This window comes from Eupeodes corollae, chromosome 1 (genome assembly GCF_945859685.1).
Source record: "Eupeodes corollae chromosome 1, idEupCoro1.1, whole genome shotgun sequence".
Classification (NCBI taxonomy): Eukaryota; Metazoa; Arthropoda; class Insecta; order Diptera; family Syrphidae; genus Eupeodes; species Eupeodes corollae.
In genome coordinates, this window is record NC_079147.1 from 192,008,783 (window position 1) to 192,031,580 (window position 22,798).

General features: G+C 31.7%; 1 protein-coding gene across 1 annotated transcript; it reads left to right on the top strand.

Annotated features, from left to right (window-relative positions):
- The first annotated feature begins 563 nt into the window (after nt 1–563).
- Nucleotides 564–21,084, top strand: LOC129942037 (uncharacterized). Its single transcript, XM_056050832.1, has 4 exons — nt 564–927; nt 7,382–7,944; nt 19,868–20,844; nt 20,900–21,084. The coding sequence occupies exons 1-4, from the start codon at nt 767–769 to the stop codon at nt 21,038–21,040; spliced, it is 1,842 nt and encodes a 613-aa protein (XP_055906807.1). The 5' UTR covers nt 564–766; the 3' UTR covers nt 21,041–21,084.
- Nucleotides 21,085–22,798: the final 1,714 nt, after the last annotated feature.

Sequence of the window (22,798 nt, forward strand, 5' to 3'; positions counted from 1 at the left end):
AAAACATTAAAAAGTAAATACAAACAAATTAATGTTTTGCGTGCATTTTTTTGTCGCTGAGTGTACCATCGCAACCATCAAGCATCATCAATACACACAAACATAAAATCTACACTCTTATAAACACACATAAATAATGTATCTTCAAGTTGGTACCTACATCAAGGTGAAGGGGTTGCTAATTATTTAACTTCAGAATTCAAATACGTACATATACTCGTGCATACCCAACCCATAGCTATGTACATATGATGTAGGAACATATTTTATTAAAAACGTATCTTCTAAATTTATACAGAATCTCTCTTGGAGACCAAACTCCATCTTCGTCAACATCAACAGCTAAGCTATTTAGCACTGATTTAGTTATAAAATGTAGGCCAGATGTTAGTCTTTTTTATTTATTTGTTATTTCTTCCATCACCTTCAGCTTACCATAGTAGTGAGAATTATTTAACTTTTGATGTGGAGGGGACAGCATCAGCATCAATACCAGAACGGTATTGAGCTTTAGGAAATAAAAAAATCTTATCAGAAGGTTGTTTTGGTGCTGTATAGATTTAGTAAGGTCGATGGAGTCATAATGATAAGTTAAGATCTAAAAAAAAAGACTAGGAAATAATTTGAAGAAAAGGAAAAGGACATCATTTTGTCTGATGTTTATGGGATATTTTTAACTGAAAATAAAAACTAAAAGTGAATTGAAAAAAAAAATATATCAATATTGCTAAAAAAGTTGAAAGTGGTTATATCCTTTTTTCCAAATATGATTCCATCTTATAGTGTTGTGTTGTTGTTTTTACTTTTTCTTGGAAGAAGTAAGGATGTTAGAAGTTATTCAAAAGTTTTAACTATGGGAGCTGGAAACAGTGAAAACGGACCGAAAATCTATAAGGCTATGAATATGGATTTGATATTTCCAAAGACGTGAGTTTTTTTTTAATGAAAATTGCTGTCATAAATACATTTTGAAATTAAGTTTGAAATTTTAAATAAAATTCACTTTGTTGTTAAGCAATTATAAATACAAATTTAGAAATTTCTGTTAATGCAATTCAACAAATGGGAAAATGTACAAGAAAATTTTAATTCCCATTAAAATTTTGGTTATGATTAAAAAACCGTTTAGAAACAATTAAATTCATTACCTTGAATATTTGTTGACTCTGACAATCATTCAATATAGAAAAGCAGTTTCAAAAATAAATTGAAAGTCAGTTATCAAGTTCTCACAAAAATACTGCTTAAATTTGGGTTTAGCTATTCCTCAAAAAATATGAATTTTTCTTCTAGAAATTTCAATTCATTTTTCGAAACCGAATTTCATGTGCCCTTGTTATTTTCCAAAATATTTAGGGAAACAAAAAAAACTATTTTCTTTTAAAATAAAAAAAAACAAAATTGATACCAAAGAAAAAATTGGTGGGAAAATAAAAACTTATAAAATCAAATCTGGCAAAAGGACGGAGATAATTCGGATGTCAATATTTTTTGTTTTGAGTACTTGGCTTGCGTTTTTAAGGTTTTGAAATTGTGCAGGGTAATCAAGTTATGGTATTTCATAAAACAAATAAATTTAAAAGAGAATTAAAAACGAACAATTTTAATTCTTACAATTATTTTAGTTTTATTTTAATACTTCCATTTTCAAAATTCGATGGTTGTGTTTCCAGTTTTTCTAATCGGTCCGATTTGACGAATTGAAAAAACTTACGCTCGGAATACATTTTTTATCAGCCATATCTAAGGAACCAACAAAGATATAGACTTTGAATTAATTTTATTTTACAGATAATAACACCAAAAGATGCAGAGAGGACTTTCAAAAAAAATGAGTGGGTATTTGTTTTGCTATGCCAATTTAAAAAATAAAGTGAAAAAGAGGCTGGGATGCGACCCACACTGATAGCTTCCATTCCCGTCTCTCGATTTTTCTCCGTTAAGACTTAATGCAAAATATTAATAACAATATTTTGTGTTGGATAAATGATTTGAAGTCATTATCTTTATTCGCCTAATACTTTAGTTGAAAACCATTGTTTTCGACTCTTTGTGAAAAAACATGTCGGTTGAATTTTCCATACAAAAAAAGAGGCTGAGATGCGACCCACACTGATAACTTCGCATCCCGTCTGTTGATTTGTCTTACTTAAAAGTTTGTCAATATGTACTCGTATCAATTTTTACCAAATTTGCGTTCTATTCTTTGTAGATTTTATTTTTATGAAAAAAAGAACTGTTGGACTTTTATATAAAAGTTACTGAATATCGAAAACAATATTTTCTGTGAAATAAAATAAGTTTGAAGACAATATTTTGAATTCTTGAAAAGGTATTCGAGTTGAAAGTAAATTTTCACCTAGTTTTAGTATTGTTTTTTTTTAGAGTTTAATTTTTTCTAAAAAAAGATTTTTTTTCAAAATTTTATCGAATGTTGAAAACAATATTTCTTATAAGATAAAATTAGTTTGTAACTAATATTTTAAATTTTTGAAAAGATATTTGAGTCGAAAATCAATTTTTACTAACTTTTATACATTTTTTTTAAGTTTTTATTTTTTATACAAAAACTGTCAATTATATTTTTCTCAAAATTTAACTGTATGTTGGAAACAATATTTTTGAAAAGATGTTTGAGTCGAAAATTATTTCTTATCAACTTTTGTTAATTTTTTTTCGGTTTTTAATTTTTTGTTAAAAAACTGTCAATTCGATTTTTTTCAAAATCTTACTTAATATTGACAACAATATTTTTTGAAAGATAAAAGTAAATTAAATCCAATATCTCAAAGTTTTGAAAAGATATTTGAGTCGAAAATCAATTTTTACGAACTTTTATTAATTTTTTTTTTAGGTTTTTATTTTTTGTAAAAAAACTGTCAATTCGATTTTTCTCAACATTTTTCAGAATGTTAAAAACAATATTTTTTATAAGATAAAATAAGTTTGAAGCCTAAATTTCAAGTTTTTGAAAAGATATTTGAATCGATATTCAATTTTTACCAATTTTTTAGTAATGTTTTTTAGGTTTTTATTTTTTATAAAAAAAACTGTCAATTCTATTTTTCTCACAATTTTATCAAAAACATTATTCTTCGTTCCACAAAATTCTTCTGGAGATGAAAATTTTGGAGGTGACAAATTTTTTTCTTCAGTTTTTTTTGATTTATAAAAAAAAAACGTTAATTGGATTTTTTTCAAAAAATATACTTCTTTGATACCACGTTACAATATATTATATAAAATTTAATTCAAGTCTCTAGCGTTTTTGGATCGTAAAATATTTAGGATTAACCAAAATGTTCACCTTTTTTTCATATGGTAAAAAAACCACCCACGCAATTTTCTTGAGAGCCCTTTCTGCATCTTTCTGCCTTATTATCTGTATAACAAAATTTATTTGAAGAGGATATCTCTTCTGGTTCTTGAGCTATGGAGGACGAAAAAAACGTCGCGAACGTACGGACGTACGAACCTACGTACACACGCACTCACAGACATCTTTCTAAAAATCTTTTATTTCGACTCTAGGGACCTTGAAACGTCGAGAAATGTCAAAATTTTCAATTTGACAAATCGGACCCATTACAAAAACCTCCTATGTTAAGTTAATAATTTAAAAAAAAAACTATTTTAAAATTCAAAACTTTACCCGAAAAATAAGTTTGTCTCCAAAAATTTAAATGCCATTTTATAAATCAAAAAACCCTTGATTTTTCAATTTTTTTATTGTAAATTGTTAGAGCAGTTTTTTTTAAATTAATTTTTTAATTATAAAATTTTTCAATTTTGTTTTTAAAATATTTTGGTATGCAGTTGTTTAGTGATTGGTAATATACGCTTTACATTTGAATTTCGTAAATAAATGTTGACCCATTTTTGAGATATAGAATTTTGAAAAATACAAATTCCAATATTTTTTAAAAAACCCAAACAATAAAAATTGCATTTTGATAGAGCTTATACAGAAAACAAATTATTGAAATCAGTTCATAAGTTGCTGAGAAAATTGAAAAAGAAAATAACGGTTCTATGAACGGTACCTTTCCTGAGCAATACAAACAAATTTTTTCTTACTAAAAGAAGCCAAGTTAAAAAATAACATTTTAGAGAAAATTTAAAAAAAGTTATCGGTTTGTTTTTGAGAAATTCGAAATTTCGTTTTTTGACCAAAAAAATGTATGGGGACCACTGTTAGTTTTGATCTTTAAAAAAAATGAACAAAACCATAACCCGCATCTGCTCGAAACCTTAACTTCCAAGTTTGAACTCAATCTACCCAATGGTTGAGGCTGAAGGAGCGTGGACAGACATACAAAACCAACCGGATGGAATCGCGGGACCCACTATTTTCGACTTCACTACCATGGTAATATCATGTTTGATTAAAATCTCGAGTTTGAAATTTTGCACAAATGCAAAACTTGCCATATAGTTCCTATATGTCGCAAGTAAAAAAGTATGGAATGGTGAAACATCAATTTTTCGCCTGGACAGTTTCTTGATAAAATTCTACTTACCCTTATCAATTCTTTTTGTTAGGGAACCCTTCATTTTGCAGTACAGAAGCAATTCTTCTTGGCAAACTTTCAACCAAAGCCTCACATCGTGACTTTGGAATTGCATTCCAAGCATTTTGAATCTCCTGCCACAATGTGTTAAATTGGTTGTTTTTTTTTGCTCAATGTGATGTTCAACATCATTCCTCAAATTCTCGATTGGGTTAAGATCAGGTGATTGTGCTTGCCACTTCAAAACGTCAATTTTATTCACCTCTAAGGCACACTTCACTAACTTTGAAGTGTGTTTAGGGTCGTTGTCGTGCATGAAGCGCTATGATAACGGCAAATTGTCTTTTGCGTAGGGTATCATATGATGCAACAGTATATCTTTGTACACGTTCTGGTCCATTTTAGTGTCAATTTTTACGATGGGTCCAATGCCGTGCAATGAAAAAGCAGCCCAAACCATAACGTTGCTTCCACCGTGTTTCACCATCTTAATGGTGTACCTTGGATCATATTCCCTGTTTTTTTTGGACGCCTTACATATTTGTTCCCATCCGATCCGAACTGGCAGAATTTGGATTCATCGCTCCAGAACACGTTTTTCCAAAATCTAATTTGTTTGTCTAGGTGAGCTTTGGCAAACTGTATCCTAGATTTCACGTAGATTTATTTAATCGGCGGCTTATGGTCCTTGAGGAAACTTTACTCCATAGTTCGTTGAAAGTTCGCTTCGAATGGAACTGGCACATTTTTATTACCATATAAGGTAGTCATAGTAACAGCATAAAAATGAGCCGTTACTTTGAAAGTAATAAAGAATTGAAAGTAGAAAAATACTTGTAGTCTTTTCAATGTGCTAAATTCGTGTGCATCACTGTATGACTTAAAATCTCAGAAACATATGGAATCTGCTAACTTTAAGTTTATTTTTTTAGAAAAATCTAATTGACAGTCAATTTTTTAAAATATGGAAATCTACAAAAACTAAAAAAACTGAAAAGAATTTGTTTTCGATTCAAGTCTATTACAACAAAGAAAGATATTGACTTAAAACTTTTCTTAACTCATGCAAAATGTTGTTAATAATACATATTTTGTAAAAATTTAAGAAATATTGTTTTTAGTGTGATCAATTCCGAGCCTAATTAAGTATTTTTTAGAGTATTTTTCAAGAACTTAAGAAAGGAAACGAATAAATATACTTTGAAATACAACTTCGTTCATGAGGCTATCTGGGCTGACTTTGGTCATTTTTATTTTCCAATGTTTTAATACCTTGTTGATGGTTTTGATTTGTAGCTCACAGATTGCTGGGATGATGTTATTAAGAGCTTCAATATTGCTAACAAAAAATTAAAAAAAAATTCAGCTCCAAGTAACTCAGGTGGCTGATAACACGATTTATAAATTTGATACGCAAATGATTATGCCATAAGCTGTATAGTGTATAGAGGCGTTAGATCTTTTCTCCTAAAATTATAAAAAATCAAATTATAAAAAATCATAGCGCCATAGAGAATTGTTTTAACATTTTGTTGTACAATTTGGGCAATATTACCAAACCTTTTGGTGGTAAAACTTTTTTTGGGTTTTCTGACTTTCAAAAACAAAAAGAACGTTCAAAATAAAAAGAAGCGTTCGGACTTTTTACTCAATAAAATAACACCAAGATATTAAAAATGTAATATAACCCAAAAATGGTTCTCTCTCTCATCCAAAAACTTTTTCAGAAGAAAATGCAACAAAGCCCGCAATCAATGTCATTTTGCCCAAATCAATTTTAAAATACAATAAGGCCCAAATTACAAACTAACATATCGCCCGAGAATTTGGAATGACAAATAGAGTTAAAAATATACATATTTGGCTTTGTTTCACTTTCAAACAATGAAATATGTATGGGGAATGCTGTGACGACTTTTCTCTTTTTGGGCTTGATGTCGTTGGGTGATATGACATAAGAAACGATAAAAATCAAACGCCCAAAATAAATGTCAGAAAACCAAACCCCAATGTAATAAAACCTTAATACAAAGTTAAAAATTCTGTGGGCAAATTGGCAAATGAAAATTTGGGCGTTCTTTTATTTTAAATTTATTTGGGCGTTTTTTTTTTTTTTTTGGGATTTGTGGAAAATGTTGGGCCTTAAAACATTTAAGGACGAAAAGATCTAAAGCCAACTGTGTGATGTTTTGCTCCATCATGCATAAACCATAGCCATACGTGGCAGTCTTCCGAATGCATGTCTTCAATTTCAGTACATAGAAAAGTCAGTTCATATGACTCTGGAACTCCCACTATTTGCAGAAATGATCGATGTTCCCAGCTCCAATTTTAAAGAAAAATAGCGTAATGATAACACTTCTCCACAATCAGCATCAAATTATCACTCTCTGTGGATGAATTATTTCTCGAGAACAACGAGCGTGTTTTGCAAGCGTCATATGCGTCAATTTTGTTTGTTAAAGTATTTTGTAAGATAACGATTTTGGGAAGTAAAAATCATCTCTCCTTACAAGGTACACTTTCATCTCGGAACATCAATTCTTTGACCTTTTAAGCGAATTACGTTTTTAATCAAAGTTCTTATGGCTGTTGAAGAGTCAATCAAAAAGAAAAAAAATTGAAATATTTTTGGATTTAATCATAAGCCCTCTGAATGTAATTCCATATTTTTGTTTAAACTAGTCCAGACATTTTTTAAAGACCCTATATGTTGGTTATTTTCAGTCTAACGAAATTACGTTCTTTATTTTTATACATAGCTTTTTAAATTACATAAAATTCTGAATTAAATTTAATTTTTGTATCTTATAATCTCAATTTTAATGTGAATTATTAAAAATTTGTCATTATCCTTTTTTTTTAAACAGCTTTAACTCAAGTGAACATGTCATTTCCACAACCCAAACAGCAACACCTCAGCGATTCAACGAGCCCTTCGAATCTTTATTATCTACCGCAGACGACAGACAATTTACACCTGGGTATAGTTCATTACAAACAACATCATCCTCATCAGAAAGAGTTACTGAACCAAGAGTAGCAGCAGCAGCAGAAACAACAACAACAATACCAACAAATCATTACCACCCATCTTTTGTCATTTCTGCTTCTGCCAACAGCAATAATGCTGACAATTTGGAAGAAGAGGAGGAAAGTGAGGTTACATTACCACCACCGGCTACGGGACGTGCTGTTGACTATCGTCCAGCTTATCCTTTTTCCCAGCTATTAACACCGAACAGCAAAGGTTACAGTTACAGTCCATCAGCATCATCATCATCAGCAGCAGCAGCAGCAGTAGAGCGCTCAAGGCCTGTGTCCATGTCGTCCAAGTCGAAGTCTGGCAATGGCCAACAACGTGTTGTTTATCCAAGCTATCAAGCGTCGAGGATACCCAGCCGTGCTGAAATTGATAAACTAAGCGGAAAAGGTAATAATCAGTCAGTTTTTCTGTTGTTGTCGTTTTTGTGTTATATTTTCGTTTATGTATGAATGAAGGTTTGAATTTTCTCTTTTGGTAGCTTTATTGAAAAGATGGAATATTGTTTTTGTGTTTTTTTAGTCTTTTCTAGGAAAAATTATGTGAATTTGTCTAGGGCAGGATTTCATTTTGTTTTTTGTTTCTGTTCTTTTCAAAAGGCATAATGCACTATCCTTCTATCTTATATCTTTCGATTGACGTGAATCTTTTTTTCGGGGGAATCTTTTTTTATCGGAAAATAAGATAGAGTTGACGGCCACACATGGGTTGTAGATTTAATTAAGGTTTGGACATTCAAGACAAAAGATGATTTTTTGTCCAAAAAGGTGACAGAGGTAACAAAATTTTAAAGCCCTCAAATTGTACATTTTTTCGTTGGAAAGTTTTAAAGGATGCCTAAGGCGTATACGTAATTTGTTTTTATAACCTACCTAAGTTAAGATGTTTGGCTAGATTGATAAGCAAAAATAAACAAAATAAAGTCCCACCTTTAAAATTTATTAAAGGTAAAAATGTGTCTATTCATTAGCATTAGCATCGAATCTTTTGAATGGAATTTGAGTTGACATAAGCGATTAAAAAAATTGTATTTATTATTATTTATTATTCCCGAACTGTTTTAATTTAAATGCTTAAAACAACAATGGTAAACATACGTTATGAGATAAACAGAGCGTTTTGAAACCGAAATTCTATTTGACATTTCTTTTTTGTCTGTTGATATTCTGTCACGGAAAGTCGCTCTTTAAAAACTCGTGGTTCTCAAAACATGGAAAAACAAAACAAAACATTAAGTTTATTATATTGTATTTTTAAATGTAATTAAATTAATTTGACTAGGTACTAATTTTGACTAGGTCCTGTCAATATTGGGGCACTGTCAATGCCATTAGTAATTGTATCGTTTATATTGACAATACGCAGTTGAATAATATCGTCAATTCGTATGCTACAGTATCCAAAGGGTCTGTTTAAACATAGTAAAATAAAATAAAAATAAATTGGGTGGCGCGACAGTCCATTGAGAACCAAGGCCTAGTGACTTACAACTCTCAACCATTCCTGTGTGCGAGTAATGTTGTCAGGAATGGAGGGGACCTACAGTTTATATGCCGACTCCGAACGGCTAATTTTGAGAAAGCACTTTTTCATGACAATAGTTACTCTTGGAGAATTTGTCAATTCCTCGCAAGAGGCAGTACCCGTGAAAAGACTTTAGGTGGCATAGGCAGGGATCGAACCCAAGACCTCTAGCATGACAGTCCAACGCACTAACCATCATGCCACGGGTACCATAGTACTTTTAATTTATATTTTTTATTTTTTATTTATTCGTCTTAAAAGTTACAAACTGTATTTAGACTAATAATTATACATAACATAAAAATAAAGAACATAATTTACTTATAGCATTACTAGCTGACCCGACAAACGTTGCTTTGTCATATACAATTTTTTTAAAGAATATTTTGCTAGAAATAAATAACTTATTTCAAGTTTGTAAGGACTTGGTATGTAAGTGGAAGAGGTATAGAGCACTGTAAACGTTGCCAAAATATTAAAATAACAAATCACCAACCATTTTTTTTTAATTTATTAAAATTAATTCTTTAAAATTATATACATATCGCTATATATTATATAATATTAATCCCTTAATGCAACAGAGTGAACAATATTTTTTGTGATCCCATCTTTCGCTAATACAAACTAACTGGATGGTTTGCCCACCTAATAGCACGCTACGTTTAATTGTCCGTATGAAAAAACATGAAGTGCGGAAATTTGAGACACCGACAGAAATCGTTTGGCTTTGAGACTTATTGATAGTCATTGCAAATGCTTATCTAATTGGAAATTGAAGGCGTTTGAATTGAATTGGCACATCTGTGGGTATAATAGAAATTCGCAGTAATAATATATTTTCACCTCGGAATTTGCCATTAAGAATTATGGCTTCGATAACTTTTTTCATTAATTTTTCAATTACTAATCGCGTGCCGCTGCACAACCGCAGTCGGTTCAAATTAAGAAACAAAATTACCGGAGATTCAACCTTCAGTTTTAAACTATGCGGTGGCATGCCCGGTAAATCCAATGAGTTCAAAAACTCATTTGGATAATTTGCAGCTTCGGTAGCATCACAAACTGTATCAATTTGTATGACACCAAGTATACTGATAACAAATGTCACATCTTGAGATTTAATTCGTTGACATCCACATTTTTTGCTGCTAGAATTGCTCTTTCTACCAGCTACTCATGATTTGTATATTGTCTGTGTAAATCGGGAAATATCTGGTCTTGTGAATCAATAATCGTGCAGAAATCGACCGATAATTTTATTCATCCAGTTTCACCGGTAGTAACTTTACCGTCTCCTATTACAATCAGTTGTTTTAAGAATGTTTCAGCGGATGGAGCTTGAATCATACTTTTTTTGCAGTATTACTTTTTCAACATTACGCCATAGTGGCGATGATTTTAAGCACGCGTTGATCTCATAAGCGTACGTTGTACGCGGAATAACGCGGAATTTGTCTGAAATCACCTGTCAGAACCTGTCGTTGTTTTGTATATCTTTCAACGCCTTAAGCGAATGTTTGTGTGCCACAGTACATTCATCTCAGATGATAATTTTACACTTTGGCCATGGATGATTGTTTTTTTTTTATTGCACACCGCGTTTGGGTTATGTTGATAATTTAGTAGCATTTTAAGTACTGAATAAGCTGTTCTGCCTCCATCCAATAAAGATGCAATCCTAGAAGATGCAACAGCCAATGCGAAACTATTATTTTATCGTATTTAGCAAGAATTAGCAAAATAAGAAATTTGTTGCCAAAAAAAAAGAATCCACCTTGTCCTGCCGAAACTTCGATCATGATGTGGTCAAAAATGGTTCTTTGTTCTTCATTCATTATTGGGACATTGCGAGCAAAAATTGCTGCCATTTCTACAGTATTGGTTTGTAGTTCACGATCAATGCTTCATTGTACATAGCGTCACTGAATACTCTTGTAAGGTAGTTGTACCATGTACGAAGTTGATGCAATTAAATCATAGCACTAAGTAATATTTAAAATAGATAAAAACATATTCTCAGACCTACCGAATATGTATACAAAATTTCATTGAATTTGGTTAAGCCGTTTCGGAGGAGTATGGCAACTAACACTGTGACAGGAAAATTTTTTATATATTAGATAACAAATTTAATAATTTATGTTTCAAAATATGCCTAGATATTAATATTAAAATCAAATGCAAAGTCATATTCATTATTATGATTATACTTAGCATAGCTATAGTACTGTGTTAAGGAACATTTAAAAAATCGCAGTCACTAGGGCTCAAGTTTCTAGATGGCGCATAAATAAAAAACATAGATAACAAAAATGGACAGTCGATATTAAAATTCAAGACATCAAAAGCAAAAAGGATTGAGTTTAATTTTCTTCTCTTAGCAAAGAGATTTTAGATCAATTAAAATACACCTCGTCTCATAAGATGGAACATTTGAATAGCCAAACATTTTTCGTAAGGCAAACTTTTAATGTATAGGAGTCTTCGAAATATTTTGAATTTCGAAAAACAAACCCTAGTATAGAGTTTGCTTCTGAGATCGCATGCTCTATGTGCTTTGAGAAATTCATTTTAGAATCGAAGATTACTCCTAGACCCTATGGCTATCAAGTCTTTATAAAATGTCGTTTTCAAGTTTATAATTATAATTTAATGGACTGTGATTTTTAGAAAATGTTACAACGCTACCTTTCTTATTGTTAAAATAAAGCCCATTGATATTACACCATTTAATTAAATTATTTAAATCGATTTGAACTTTTTTTGCATCGTTAAGTGAATTTATGGAACTGAATATTTTCAAATTGTCAGCAAATAGAACACATTTAGAAAGAGTAAGATGTAATGTTAAGTAGTTTATAAAAATGATAAAAAAAGTGGTCCTACGTGACTACCTTGAGGAACACCCGAAAAATGTATATTTTCCTTAGATAAGGCATTATCAATTTTTACCACCTGTTTTCTACCTACTAAATAAGTCTTTATCCACATTAAGAGCTGAGAGTGAAATCCATATATCTCTAGTTTTTTAAGAGAACACTATGTTGAACGCGGTAGAAAGCCTTTGAAAAATCAGTGTAAATAGAGTCAACTTGCGAACGCATTTCCATATGTGATAGACAAAAATTTGAAAATATTGACAAATTTGTAGTAGTGGATCTACCTTTTAAGAAACCATGTTGGAAAACTGAAAGGTTATTGTGAATAAGATTATACAATTTGTTTTTTAATACAGCTTCGAAAACCTTAGGAATTAACTGCAGATTTTCAATTTGTCTGTAATTTTCAATCGAACTTTTTGCTCTTGATTTATGAAGGGGAGTTTTTATAGAGTATTTCCATTCATCTAAGAACTCACCATTGCTTAAAGAAAGGTTAAATATTATACAAAGTGGTGTAGCAAGTATATAAGCACAAGTATTTAAAAGAATTGGTGGAATATTGTCTGGTGAAATAGACAAACTTTTTTTCAAGAGATAAAAGTACTTGTAATACACCGTCTACAGATAACTGCAAATAACCAAGATCAACCATAAGATCTGATTGATCTACACAATAAATTTTTGTTCAAAAACTAAAACACCATTTAATTTCTCAAAAAACCTTAATTTTTCAAAATCTTTAGAGCATTCTTTTTACATTAGTTTTGTATATTTGTGTATACATTTTTTCAATTTTTTTTTAAATATATATATATTGAAAAGGGTTCATTAGCTCCTGAACAAATTTAAAAACTAACTAAATAAATAATTTTTAGAAAAATTTTAATAAAAATCTATCGGTTTTGTTTTTGAAAAAATTCGAATTTTTGGTTTTTACCTATAACTGTTATATTAAGTCTTAAAAAAAAAATAGAAACCCCCTAACCCAAGTCTGCTTACAACTTTAACTTTTAAGAAGTTTAAACTCAATCGACAATATGTAGAGAATTTCGGTACCCATTTTTTCAACTTTTCTATCATTGTCATGCCATGTTTGATTAAAATCTCAAGTTCAAAATTTCTTACGAATGTAATTCAGTTAAAAAAAAATCAGTCTAGTTGTATATTGGAATAAGTTAATTACACTCCTTTTAAAATACGAAAGCTAAATTCTGGGTCCTTATTATTACATATAACATAATGTCAAAAATATTAACTTGAAAAATCGATTTTAATTCAAAAACAGCGAAAAAATATTGACTTTTTAAATAGCGTGGCAGAGGTTGATGTTAATTAGTGTGTAAATTCTTTTATAATGGTTGAAAACTTTAAGTCCTTTTTGAAAGCCTTTAAGATAAAATGTAATTTTTTCGCGTCTTTCAAACAGGGAAGGCTTTTTGTATTCAGTATTTAGAATTTGTATTGCTCTCATATATCTTCAATTTTAATGTTTGTTTTGTACTGAAATAATTGGTTTATCATTTACCAAAATTGGACAAAAACTTTGGAAGCTTAAAAACTGCGCAGCATTTTTTTTAAAGTGAATTTGTTTTTTATGTTTCTTGACGTAAAAGATGTACCACAGGCTCACTGCTGTTTAAATTTTTAAAAAAATATTTTTTTTCACAAAGTTTATATTTTAAAAAAATACTGAAATTGGTCTAAAAGTAAGAACATTTAAAAATATCAAACCGTGAAAGTAAAAAATAGATTTTCCAGGTCTACAAAAGTCCTCAACAATCAATTAAAGATTTAACCAATCATATATTATTTTCACATATAAAAACTAAACATACATATATTCATTCAACGTACCTTAAATGCTTACTTTAATTTTACAATATTTACTTAAATATAAACTTAAAACAAAATAAAAATGGAATACTATCCGTTCATATATCAATATGAATAAAGTATAGTATGGCACCCATACAAGACAAGTGTATCCAAGAATTGTTGTTCAGTAAATGTTAATTTCGAGTCTAATTATTAATAAACAAAATATATACTCGTATATAGTAGTGGACCAAGGTGACTCCCTTGAGGTACACGACAATTGACTTTAAATTGACATGAAGGGTTACTCCTGAACGCTACCAAATCCACATACCGAAACGGTCGTTAAGTCCAATTTTACCTCATTATTAAAAGGAATTTCATGACGTCCTTTGTCAAATGCCTTTCTAAAGCCTGTAAAGATGGAATTGTCTTTAAAATCTTTTTTTATACAGTCCAACTTCCCTTTAACGAACTTCTACATAACGAATATCTCTCCATTACGAATTGATTTTCAGTCTACATCATCACGAATTTTTTCAAATAATTTTCTGTTAAAACGATATTTTAAGGGGATTCCCCAGGATTTTAAATGCGAACAAGAAACAAAGTGAGTCGATTAAAAATTCTCTTACCTTAATAATATCAGAATCCGAAGAGAGGTTATCCAAAAAAATTGATGACGAAATCGCCACTCTTAAATCTTCCATTGAAGACATGAACAAGAGAATTCGGATTATAAAAACACAATTGATTACGGTAGACACAATAAAACAGGAAAATGAACAATTAAAACAACAACTAAATCAACACAACGACAGCATCAATAATATTTTGAAACGTTTGGAGGAAACCGAAGAAAAACACAAACAAAAAGAAATAAGTAGCGACGCGCTTCTTCAAGGGGTTCCTTTTTTACCGCAGGAAAATCTAAGATTGATGTTTGATAACATGTGTGCACAAGTTGGTGGTTTACAACCACCTTCACTCAAAAATATTTTCCGTTTAAAAACACAAAATAATAACAATTATCCACACGCGCCGATTGTCATCAAATTCTTGTCACCGACTGACAAAAGCATGGTACTTCGATCGATTGCTAATCACCGAAAGACATCACAACAACCACTGCGACTTCGAGATCTCGGATTCAATGACAATGATAACAACAACCGTGCGGTTTTCATTCATGAATGTCTTACAGTGAAAAATCGCTCTCTTTTGCAAACTGCACTCAAACTAAAAAGAGACAACAAACTATTTTCCGTTTTTACTATGCGTGGCATTGTTCATATAAAAAAAACGTCAAAAGAGAGACCAACTATGATTAATAATGCTGAGGATTTGGCTATTTTTGCTGCTGACCTAACGACAACAAACGATAATGAAGCTGATTACAAAGATTAAGAAGGGAAAAACAATAATCATCATCTATTTTATTTTAATTATCATTCTTTTAATTTTTTTTTTTTCTCTTGTTTTTAATTTCAATATTTTTTCTCTTGTTTTTAAATTCTTTCATTATGCAATTTCTTTATTTCAATTTATTAATACTTTTTATTTTATTTTCTTTCTCTTAATTATTGTAATGCATTTAATATTGAAATTCGTTACCTTTTTAGAGCTTTCTTTTTTATTTTTGTTTATCATTGAGTTTGAGGCTTTGGGTTTTGTCAGGTCGAGTTTTTCTATCGATGATGCATTCCATCTCACTTGTCTTAAGGTGCGCTTTATTAGCCGCCAATTGTTTTTAGTTACTTTAAATGGTTGGCCCTAATATAGTAAACAATGGGAACTCCACAATCGTTAGTTATAATGACATCTCTCGGAATATGATTAATATTTTGTGTAGTCAGCGTAATGGTCTTCAGATCTGTTGTATAAATGCCCAGAGTTTACTTCCGAAAATCGACGAATTTAGGTATTTGTTCGCAGATTCAAAAGTGGATGTTGTGTATGTGACTGAAACATGGTTTCGGCCGGAAATAAATGATTCTTTGTATCGTTTGGGGGGTTTCAAATTATTTAGACGAGACAGAGTAGATAGAATTGGGGGTGGTGTTGCCATCTATGCGCGCTGTGGGTTAAAACCGGAATTTGTATGTGAATCTTTACCTAGTGATGATATTAATTTTATCTTTATTAAAATCACTTGCAGGGACAACAAAATTGTATTGGGATCTGCATACAGACCTAACAAAAATATTGATACCACATCATTATTAACTAAGCTAGATGAGTTGGCTAATATATCGCCTTATATTGTATTAGGAGGAGATTTTAATAGTAATCTGATCTTAGAGTCCTCACTCACTGATGATTTGAAGGTTTTCAATTTACACCCAGTAAATACATCTACTCCCACACACTTTACAAGAGAATCAAGTACCCTGCTTGATGTATTTTTTGTAAGCCACTTAAATAAAGTTCTGCATTTTGACCAACTATCTGCGTCTTGTTTCTCACACCATGATCTGCTGCACCTAACTTTTGAGTGTGAACCTTTAGTTTCTTGTAATAGTTACAGCTTTAGGGACTTCAAAAATATAAATTACTATCGCTTAGAACACGACTTAATGTCAATTGATTGGTCTCTAATTTCTAGAATGTTTTCTGTTGATGATCAACTTGCATTTATTCAGGAAAATTTAAACTTCCTTTTTAATGTTCACGTCCCAATTAAAACAAAAATCTTGAGGTGCAAGGACTCTCCTTGGTTTACCAATAATATAAAAACACTAATCAATCAACGCAATACGGCATATAAAACATGGAAACGTTTTAGACTTCAAGTGTTTCGGAGAGCTTATAACGACTTGAGAAACAAAGTTGTGCTTAAAATTAGGGAATCAAAAAAATTTTATTATTCTTCTCGACTAAATCCTTCTCTGGCTGGTCATAAGCTTTGGAAAAATCTTAAGGATATAGGTGTTGGTAAACATAAAAATAATTCAGATAATGCTATTAACTGTGATGAATTGAATACAAAATTTACGTCTCTCTCATCTTTTGAACATGGTAGCTCCATCACTCTAAATTTGGAAGCTGACAGCCTATCTTCTATAGGCTTTAGCTTTTCTAATGTGAATGAAGAAGATGTTCTTAAATTTTGCTTATCTATAAAATCTAATTCAGTGGGTTTTGATGAAATTCATCCAGTGTTTTTAAAAGCGACCCTTCCATATACCTTAAAACCTCTTACTTATCTCTTCAATACTATTTTAACGACTGGAGTTTTTCCCGCATTTTGGAAAAAAGCTAAAATCATTCCTATACCAAAGAACCGTAATGAGTACCGACCAATAGCTATACTACCTTTTTTATCGAAAGTTCTTGAGAAAATCTTAAACACGCAAATAAGGCAATACTTGGATCAAAATGAAATGTTATGCCCAAATCAATCCGGGTTTCGCCCAGGTCATAGCTGCACAACAGCTCTCATAAATGTAGTTGAAGAAATTAGAGAGAGTCTTGATAAGAACAATGTGACTTTCCTCACACTTTTAGACTTCTCAAAAGCATTTGACACCGTTGACCACCATATTTTATGCACCAAACTACGAGATAAATTCCAGTTCGTGTCTTCATCAGTGAAACTAGTTTTTTCATATTTATCCTCAAGGTATCAAGCAGTCGTTGCTAATAATCAAACGTCTACCTTCCTTCCGCTTAGTCGAGGTGTCCCCCAAGGATCAATTTTGGGACCTCTTCTATTTACCATGTATATAAATGAACTGCCGTCTCTAGGATTCAACTCGTCATTTCATATGTATGCTGACGACGTTCAACTTAGATATATCTGTTCTCTAGGTCTAATTGAAAATGGAGGTTATGAGATAAACGAAGACCTAAATAAGGTCCTACACTGGTCTCAATCTAATGGGCTCTGTTTAAACCCAACCAAAACAAAATGTCTTATTATTTCCAGAAACCCATTAGAAACGACGTATTTTCCTCCAATACTGCTTAACAATATTCCAGTTCAGTTTGTTGAATCTGCTAAAAACCTAGGAGTAGTATTTAACAGAAACCTCACCTGGACAAACCATATAAATACGACAATTGGAAGAGTGTATGGAGGCTTACGAATGTTATGGACCACCCAAAAAATTACCCCAATTAAAACAAGAATGATACTAGCTAAATCACTTCTCATTCCCCTATTACTATACGGTTGTGAAATTTTTAGTAATTGTGATTTCAGGGACAAAAGGAAGCTTAATGTTGTTTATAACAGTGTGGCAAGGTATGTCTTTGGTCTGCGGAGATATGAACATATTTCTGCATACTCGAAAATAATACATGGCGCCTCTCTAGAAAATGTATTTGCTTTAAGAACTTTATTAATGCTTCATAGTATTCTGCAAACAAAAAAACCACCATATCTTTATAGCAAAATTCAATTTCCTCGTTCAACTAGAAGTTATGATCTGACTCCATTACGCTATTCTTACCTTGTTTCTAGTCGTCAATTTTTTATACACGCGGTTCGATTGTGGAATTCCCTACCCCTGCCCATAAAGATGATTGGATGCAGCACTCGGTTCAAGACGAGACTTAGACAATACTTTGGAGACTCTCGATGATAAACTTTTTCGATTATATTTAACTAATTTTATTACCTTTCAATTTGTTAAATGCAACTATTCTTTCTTTTTCATTTAATTTATCATAAAGTAATTTTGCATTTTGTTTTTTATTAGTTTTTAAATCTTTCTTTGATAATGTTAATCAGTTTTTTTTTCACTTAACATCATAAACATTTTTAAATAGTATGTTAATACTGAAACTTGCGCTATCTTAAAAGATATTGTATCTTATTGTGTAAGCTAATTCCATCAAATAAATAAATAAATAAATAAATAAATAAATAAATAAACAAGAACATGCTATATTCAGTCTTCAGTGAATATAATTAAAAATGTCTCGAAGTAGCATTTCTCTTGAGAAAAAGTTGTTGATAATTAATAAAGTTGAAGAACGATTAGCTAAAGAAAACAGATATTCCTATTTACTTGTTTCGAACCTTCTGGAGATGAAGAGTAACGTACCGACTAATTTATTTGAACCTCTCAATTTATTAGACGATTTTGTTGAAAAAGAAAAATGGAAGAATGTTCTCCAAACTAAAATCACTGACTTCTTACCATACCTTTTTGAAATATTGTTTAAATTTCCTTAGAACAACATCTCGACCAGTCCGTTATCCCAATTGATGCACCTGCCTTAGAATATGCACAATCCCATCCAAAAAGACTGCCTTTCAATCAATCTACGGACCATTTTAATAATAGTTCAAATGAAGAACCTGACAGTCTGAACCTGAAGAAGCTGACAGCTACGGCACAGGAAAGCGAAAATAACCCAAATTCTGCCATCGGGCAAATTGAACCCACTAAAAACTCCGAGCGTTCCTTAAGTTCAACACAATCTAACCAATTTTCAAAAGCAATAACAGAAGCCACATCAGCTGTGGGCCGTGTTAAAAAATACAGCTATTTCTATATTGCTCGTACAATTTGGTATGTTCCATTATTTTTCTGCGTATGGCTAAGCTTTTATTATGTATTGCTGGTTTTTCGATCGACTTTACATCATAAGGTAAAAATATATTAATGGAATATGATCATCCTTGAAATAAAGTTAATTGCATTTGATTTATTTTTATTTTTTAAAGGCCAAAATTCCCAAGCAATATAAAGATCAATTAAGGAGTTTTACTGAAATAAAGTTAGAGAAAGAAGACTTAAGAGAGTTAATAGATGAATTGACTCTCAATGTTATGGAAAGCATAATGAAATATAAAGAATCATCATACACTCAAGATAACGAATGAATTCAAAAATAAACTTTATTAAATCTAGAATTTTATTTGTTTTTATTTTGACCAATAAACGGGTGGGTTTTGGGAGCTTAGTTCCTTATCTGTTTGAACAAAATAGTTAATTTCTTTTCCAAGTCATATAAGATTAGCCAAAAGTCCAAAGAAAATAATATTCCCTTTTAGTCATGCTTCATTTAGTTTTCTAGGAAGCAACTAATATTTTAATTGTTTCTAACCAAAATCTTTATATTTCTCTTCGTTTTAGGACAATTTTCCGATCGGTTTACCCCGGCAGAGGGTGTTGCATCGAATACATTCAAACTACTCAAACAAAATCGAAATAAGCCCTCAATAGCCCGCCCGATTGGTCAAACGTCGAATAAGGTATCAGTGTCCTCGTTTTTACCAAACCAGGACTTGTATGCTTTTCCACCGAATATTAACTCAAGATATCCTGCGCCAACGACGACGGAAATCAAACAAGCTTTACCATCAGATGCAATTACAAGTTATCTACCACCAGCAGCAGGACCATTGGATAACACTGAATTTGTGGGACCTATAAGTCCCGACCTATTGCCTGAAAGTATGAAAAATCCAAAACCTGCTGATGGAGCGAACGTTGATGTAAGTGGATATCAATATAGTCCTCCAAAGGGGGACGAGAATTCCAACGGAGGTGACGGTTATCATTACAATCCTCCAAAATCGTCGATGGATGACACTGATGACATTGGGGATGATCAGGCACCCCCACCAGATGCAATGGATGACGGAGATGCAGGGGATGTCGGTGGTGGAATGATGGACGAATCACCACCACCAGATCATCATCATGATGATCATCACCATGATCACCACGAAATCGGAGGTTATGTTGATGGCAAGGAATATCCAACACCGCCACCAGGTTACTTGGAAGAACATGGTCATGAACATGACCATCCCCGCCATCATGAACACCATCCAGACATTGAGTTCTCTCATGGCCCGATCTTCCACGATCACCACCCACATGATTATCCAGACATAGTGTATGATGACTACCATCATGGTCATCATCATCACGTGCCGATGACAACCGAGCCACCACCACCGCCGCCAGCACCGGAACAACCTCGTGTCAAAAAATACAGCTACTTCTATATTGGACGCAAACTATGGTACATCCCGTTGTATTTTACAGTTTGGTTTACTTTTTACGTCTTATGGCTAATCTTAAAGTCCATCGCAAGACATAAGGTATAAAAGTTAGAAATTTATTTAAAAGAGTTTTTTTGATTCTTTTGGATTCTAGGTAAATCTTCCAAATCACTACGTTACAAGAAGAAGTATTGATGAAATAATGGAACATCGTGAAGCTAGAGAATCTATAGATAAGCTTACGGTTCAAGTTATGGATGGAATTGAGAAATTTAAACTACGCTATCTGGGGTAAGATTGCATGGTTATATAAAATTTTGAAATAAACGGAAAACACGATTGCATGTTATTTTTATTTATTGTTTTTTTAAAATTGCGTTCAAGTCAAAATATCGATCTTGTTCTCTGCGGAAAAATTGATCATAGATTTGAAGCTTTGGGAAGAAGAAGGGGTTAAGTGACATTGTTCGATTTGTTAGTTAAGTTTCCGAATTAGACTTTTTGTTTTTGTATAAAAGGGTTAAACAAAACAACTTATTTTTAACTTCCCATAGAAAGTTATTGTAATCGGTCAAGTAATTTGTCAAATTGAAGTTCGGGAAGTTTTTTCCATCATACATATCTCATGAACCAGTAGAGATATCAACATCAAAAAAGAGGCTGGGATTTTTAGATTTGAAAAGTGCCTTTGAAACTATCGATAGACAGATCTTGATCAACAAAATGCGGTTGCATGGGGGTGGTGAATTGGAATAGTTTAAGACTTATTGGGTTGCTAGAAGCCAGAAAACTAAAGTGTATGATAAAATATAGAATGCGATTAACATTGATCTGGTTCTAGGGTAAGGCTTTTAACGGATAATAGTCCGATCTACATTTATGAGGCGAATGTCGGAACATTGCTCCAAAGACCAAATGAGGACTTGAGAAGAGTTAAAAATGAGTTGAAAATAAACAAGTTGAAGGTGAATTTATGTAAAACTAAATATATGAAACTCCGAGAGAATACTGAATCAAATATTGGTATGGATGGTTCATCACTAAACTGTGTTGAAAGTATAAAATACTTAGGTGTAATTATAGATGATAGTCAAAATTTTAACGAGCAAGCAAAATTATACAAAAATATACAAAAATTACCAAAAAAGGTTTATTTCTTAAGAAGAATAAGAAGCCATCTAAGATTTGAAGCTTCTATTTGTCTATATATTATAATGCTTTAGTTGGAGTTACCGCATTTTTAATATTTCTGAACTTTGGTATTCGATTTCTATGAGGATTTCAAGATAAGACTTTGGAATAAGGGATATCTTCAAGATGGAAAGATTGCAGATGAAAGATTAAACTGGAATGCTTGAGGTGGATGAATGGGCAGGTTCAGACAACACAAGGGACTTCATTTGCAGCCAACTTCTTTTATTTAGTTTTCCAAATGTCAAGAATTTTAAATTTAGAACATTACTTCACAAACCTCTACTTCAAGTTCATAGTAAAAAAACTACCAAAAACATTATTGTCTACACAGGGCCGGATTTAGAGGTCCAGAGGCCTCGGGCCAGTAAAGAAGCGGAGGCCCCCTCGCCCAAATAATTTTCAAAATAAAGTAAACCATTTTTTTCACTCAAATTTTTCAATAAATAATTTAACAACAATTTAAGAACAAACACAAACATATGCATAAGTACAAACGGAAAAACTAAATTTTAGGATTAACGAACGGAACCTTTTGACCTTTTTTCGCCGAAAAATCGTCGATGATTTCTATTTGATTCATGCTGATTTATAATTTTCATTTTTGAAAATGAGCGCTTTCAAGTGCAATTTGTTACAATCAAAACCAAAAACAGTCTCAATGCAATTTCGAGGTTTAGGAATGAACTCTGAAATTTCGATTTTCAGTTAATTTAAAAAAACATGATCTATTGTCATTCTGACATAAGTTGACTTGACAGTCGAGTTTCCAATAAAGTTCCTTAATTGGAAGAACATTTTTGGCAGCTGGCCAATCAGATGCTAGAAACTTGCCTTACTTTCAATTCCCTTACATCGCCTG

Coding starts and splice junctions, on each gene's coding strand:
- LOC129942037 (XM_056050832.1), top strand. CDS start 767: ATGATTCCATCTTATAGTGTTGTGTTGTTGTTTTTACTTTTTCTTGGA. Junction 928..7,381: donor GATTTGATATTTCCAAAGAC/GTGAGTTTTTTT, acceptor TTTTTTAAACAG/CTTTAACTCAAGTGAACATG. Junction 7,945..19,867: donor TGATAAACTAAGCGGAAAAG/GTAATAATCAGT, acceptor TCTTCGTTTTAG/GACAATTTTCCGATCGGTTT.